Consider the following 5,470-nt stretch of genomic DNA (forward strand, 5'->3'; position numbering starts at 1 on the left):
TTTAAGGACTCTTCTTACCGTCTTCCATAGTGGCTGTATCCATTTACATTCCCACCAACAGTGCAAGAGAGTTCCCTTCTCTCCACACCCTCTCTAGATTTATTGTTTGTAGACGTTTTGATGACGGCCATTCTGACCAGTGTGGGGTGATACCTCATTGTAGTTTTGATTTGCATTTCTCTAATAATGAGCAATGTTGAGCATCTTTTCATGTCTTTCTTAGCTATCTGTATGTCTTCTTTGGAGAAATGTCTGTTTAGCGGTTTTCCCACTTTTTATTGGGTTGTTTGTTTTTCTGGTATTGAGTTGGATGAGTGGCTTGTATATTTTGGAAATTAATCCTTTGTTGTTTCATTCGCTATTCTTTTCTCCCATTCTGAGGGTTGTCTTTTCACCTTGCTTATAGTTTCCTTTGCTGTGCAAAAGCTTTTAAGTCTCATCAGGTCTACTTGCTTACTTTTGTTCTTGTTTCTGTTACTCTAGGATGTGGGTCATAGAGGATCCTGCTTTGATTTATGTCATCGATTCTTCTGCCTATGTTTTCCTCTAAGAGTTTTATAGTTTCTGGTCTTCTGTTTAGATCTTTAATCCATTTTGAGTTAATCTTTGTGTATGGTGTTAGGAAGTGTTCTAATTTCATTCTTTTACATGTAGCTATCCAGTTTTCCCACCGTCATTTATTGAAGAGGCTGTCTTTGCTCCATTGTATATTTTTGCCTCCTGTGTCAAAAATAAGGGACCCATAGGTGCATGGGTTTATTTCTGGGCTTTCTTTCTTGTTCCATTGGTCTATATTTCTGTTTTTGTGCCAGTAGTATACTGTCTTGATGACTGTAGCTTTGTAGTATCATCTGAAGTCAGGAAGGTTGATTCCTCCAGCTCCATTGTCTTTCTCAAGACTGCTTTGGCTCTCTGGGGTCTTTTATGTTTCCATATGAATTCTGAAATTTTTGTTCTAGTTCTATGAAAAATGTCATTGGTAATTTGATAGGAATCACACTGAATATGTAGATTGCATTTGGTAGTATTGTCCTTTTCACAATATTGATTCTTCCTATCCAGGAACATGGAATATCTCTCCATCTGCTTGTGTCATCTTTGAGTTCTTTCATCAGTGCCTTATCATTTTCTGTGTATGGTTCTTTTCTCTCCTTAGGTAAGTTTATTCCTAAATATTTAATTCTTTTTCTTACAATGGTGAATTGGATTGATTCCTTAGTTTCTCTTTCCGATTTTTTAATTGTTAGTATAAAGAAATGCAAGTGATTTCTGTTATTGATTTTATATCCTGAAACAGTGCTAAATTCTAAATTACTAGAGCTGATAGGCTCTAGTAATTTTCTGATACTATCTTTAGGGTTTTCTATGTCAACAATGGGTTTTTGAATCGCGTGTTGACTCTCTGTGGTGGGATGGCCATTGGCAGCACGCGCTGTATGAAAAGCAGGAGGGAGGCAGACAGAGAGGGTCTGCTCTGCGCTGTGGTGAGGCGACGGGTGTGCAGCTCAGGGACAGGGGGGATGGCCAAGGGCTGTGGGAGGAGAGGGGAGCAGGTGGGAGAGGAAGAGAGATGAACTGGGCTCTGAAGAGGAGGAAGCAAGGAAGAACATGCCTTCAGAAGGGAACTTCTTGGGCAAAGATGTAGCTCTGGGAAAGGGCATGGTTTATTCAGAAAAGGCTGGGCCCACGAGCCTATGTGAATGATAAATACAATTAGCAGGAGAATTCAGGGATATATCCAGCCCTGAGGGACAGACCAGGCTCTGATGTTTTCACAGGATACTGGCCTCAAGTCATCTAGGTGTGAGGGGATGGAGGGAAGTATAAATACATCTTCTGATAGGTTAAAATTCACCATCAGTTCCCATTCCTCCCTTAGAACAGGGATCACATGGGCTACAAGACAGCTTTCCATCTAACACTTGATACTTGTCTCCCTCCTGACACTGGCATTTCCCAAGGCACTGAGACCAGCTCAGAAGAGACATAGAGGATCCTGGGCAAAGACTGTGGCCGTTTCCCACCCTCCCTTTATAGAGCTGGTCAGTGACCCAGGACACCTCTGCCAGATTAGAACCTGCCTTTCCCTCCTGTGAAATATTATTGTCAATATCATTTATCCTAAAAACGGATCCCAAGAAGAGACTCACTTGGCCTTTAGGACCAGGGTTAAATGTTGTGACCAATGGCTCTACTGGGGTACATATATTCATATATACTCTTGTAAAAATCAATGCATGGTCTCTGATCTTAAGGACAGACACCTGAATAAGGCTTGTACATCTTATGCAGTAGAAATGTTCAACCTTTATGCCCAAAGGAATGAGGTGACCATCACTCATCAGCCACCTGCCCTCCCAAGCTCATCCCACTTAATTTGAGAAAGAGGAGCAACCTTTGTTACAAATGTGGCATCTTTTTGTCCACGTAATTTTCTTTCTGCTATCACCGAGGACCTAAACACCCTGCACAGGGAAGGCACTCAACAAATCCTCAGTGAGTGATGCGTCTGAAATCATATTGGCGTCATTAGCCACGAGAAGTCATAACCTAGAAAACGTGCTTCCTCTTAACAGCCAAGAAAACTGCAGGTTCAAAAAGAGCTCAACATACATGAATTTTTTCTCTTGTCTCCCCTAGGTCAGCCTGGCGAGAAGAGAGAAGAGCTTAGGAGATTAGAATGGGCCACATTTCCTGTAAGTTACACCAGAACTACAGAACTGAGGGGACTGGCTTGCAGAGCCGAAGTCCCCTCTCTCTTTGTACCCATGGTGAAACGGAGCTCCAGACACAGTGTGGACTCGCCCCAGGTCACAATCCACGCTGCTTGGCTCCCAGGCCCACTGGTGCTTTACCCAACACGTTCATGGTACAGATGGGAAAAAGGGAGAATGAGATGGATGCAGACTGAGATGAATGGGGCAAACCAGACGGTCATGACGGAGTTTGTCCTGCTGGGCTTCCATGACCACCACAAGTTAGAGATGGTCCTGTTTGTGCTCTGCTTGGGCATCTACTTCATGAACGTGCTGGGGAATGTCCTCCTCATTGGGCTGAACATGCTGGATCCCCGCCTGCACACCCCCATGTACTTCTTCCTCAGCAACCTCGCCCTCATAGACATCTCTGGCACATCCTCCTTCGTGCCTCTCATGCTGGTCCACTTCCTGGAAACCCAGAGCACCATCTCCTTCCCTGGCTGTGCCCTGCAGATGTACCTGACCCTGGCCTTGGGCACCACGGAGTGCGTGCTCCTGGCCATGATGGCGTGTGACCGGTACGTGGCCATCTGCCAGCCGCTTCGCTACTCAGAGCTCATGAACTGGCACACCTGCATGTGGATGGCAGCAGGGACCTGGGGGGCAGGCTTTGCCAACTCCCTTCTCCAATCCAATCTCACCTGGAACCTCCCCTTCTGTGGCCACAATATCATCAACCACTTCTTCTGTGAGATCTTGGTGGTGCTGAAACTAGCCTGTGGGGACATCTCTCTCAATGCACTGCTATTAATGGTGGCTTCTGCTGTCGTGATGCTGGCCCCTCTGCTGCTCATCCTCCTGTCCTACGTGTTCATCCTCACTGCCATCCTGAGGGTGCCCTCTGCTGCCGGCCGGCACAAAGCCTTCTCTACCTGCTCTGCCCACCTCACAGTGGTGGTGATTTTCTATGGAACTCTCTCCTTCATGTACTTCAAGCCCAAAGGCAAGTACCTCAACCTGGATAAGCTTCTTGCATTGTTCTACGGGGTCGTGACCCCCTCGCTGAACCCCATCATCTACAGCCTGAGGAACGCAGAGGTGAAAGCTGCCACCATAGCTCTGCTGAGGGGAGATCTCCTCTCCAGGAAGATGTCCCGCTTTCCTGTTGTTCTCTAAGTCCATCAGGCAGGTGCGTGCGTGCTGAGTCGCTTTAGTCCTGTCCAAGTCTTTGGGAATCTGTGGACTCTAGCCCTCCAGGCTTCTTTGTCCATGGTATTCTTCAGGCAAGAATACTCAAGTAGGTTTCCATGTCCTCTTCCAGGGGATCTTCCTGACCCAGGTATCGAACCAGGACTTCTTTTTCTCCTGTATTGGCAGGGGGATTCTTTGCCACTAGTGCCGCCTGGGGAACTAGCTATACTGTGGCGTGACTTCCAAATTGACTTCCCTGGTGGCTCAGATGGTAGAAGCTTCTGCCCACAATGCAGGAGACCTCTGTTTGATCCCTGGGTTGGGAAGATCCCCTGGCATAGGAGATGGCAGCCCAGTCCAGTATTCTTGCCTGGAAAATTCCTTGGACAGAGGAGCCTGGTAGGCTACAGTTCATGGGGTTGCAAAGAGTCGGACACAACTGAGCAACCTCACTTTCACTACAAACACAGAGGTTCTTTTTCTTGCTCACTCTCCAGGTCTATCGGAGACTGGATGGGGGATCTACTTCATCTTTTTCATCCTGTGGGCATCAAGATGAGAAAGCATCTACCATATGGCACACTGCTGGTCAAATGGCAAAAGAAGAAGAGAAGATCACAAAGCCAGTGTGGATTCTTGCAGCTTCCACTCAGAAATGACCTCTTACTAACACTATCACTTCCTTGCCCAATGTGAGGTAAAGGCGAGAGCTGACACCAAGCGTTAGGCATTCCTACCGACCCCACATCTGGAAGGAGGAGGAGGACTGAGGAATTCCTGAAGAGCCTGGTGACAATGCCACTACCCTACACTCAACCCAGGAGCTACTAGAGAGTTCTAGAGCTTCCATTTTCTGACCAGCTGTCCCTCACTGGCTGCGTCCAGGTTGATCACCCCAGGGAGCACTGGTTAGCTGGCTTGTGTGTCTCTGGACTGGAGTATCCAGCTAGGATAGAATCACACCTTCTAGAGCTTACTTGCTGTCAGGTTTGGGGTTCGGGTTGAGCACGAGAGAGTCTGGAGGAGACGGGAAGGCCGAGGCCAGGCAGCGCTGAGGCGGCGGAGCCTCCCCCATTGTCACTGCAGCCCCCGGGCTCCTGCCAGGCCGCCTGCAGCTGCTCCGAGCCCCGAGCGAGGGGCCCTCCAATGCAGCGAGTGCCAGCTCCTCCCGCACGTCACCAGTGTCGGGGAGTCCACGGCGGTGAGGCCAGACGCGGGTTCCGTGTGTCCCCTGGTGCTGGCCTGTCCTCACCTCCCCCTTCACCCACCGCGAGCAGCTTCAGCCCCGACCCCAGGTGCAGAGGCCGAGCCTGGCTCAGGCTTCTCCTGCAGCTCCACGGGCGGCAGCCCTGCTCTCCACAGCGAAGCCTTACGTCACTCACGCTGGGCCTGCTCCTTTGGCCAGACCCTGGCCAATTAACCACTCCAGAACCTAGGTTTGCTCCCCTTTATCAGAGCAGAAAGCCCAAATTCCTCAGCTGAGTCCTCAGAACTTGAAAACCGGTCTCTCCGCTTTCTCAGCCCGACATCCCACTCACCTCTGCACGCAGTCGACCCCTCGCTCGTGTCTGACTGTGTGG

The 5,470-nt window shown here is 48.8% G+C and overlaps 1 protein-coding gene across 1 annotated transcript; it reads left to right on the forward strand.

The window, feature by feature from the left end:
• The first annotated feature begins 2,891 nt into the window (after positions 1-2,891).
• LOC122453292 (olfactory receptor 13C7-like) lies at positions 2,892-3,875 on the forward strand. Its single transcript, XM_043487280.1, has one exon. It carries the CDS (start codon positions 2,892-2,894, stop codon positions 3,873-3,875), a length of 984 nt encoding a protein of 327 aa, XP_043343215.1.
• Positions 3,876-5,470: the final 1,595 nt, after the last annotated feature.

The sequence above is a fragment of the Cervus canadensis genome, chromosome 14 (genome assembly GCF_019320065.1).
Source record: "Cervus canadensis isolate Bull #8, Minnesota chromosome 14, ASM1932006v1, whole genome shotgun sequence".
NCBI lineage: Eukaryota > Metazoa > Chordata > Mammalia > Artiodactyla > Cervidae > Cervus > Cervus canadensis.

Bases quoted from the DNA above. Each gene is read 5' to 3' on its own strand.
- LOC122453292 (XM_043487280.1), top strand. From the start codon at position 2,892: ATGAGATGGATGCAGACTGAGATGAATGGGGCAAACCAGACGGTCATG.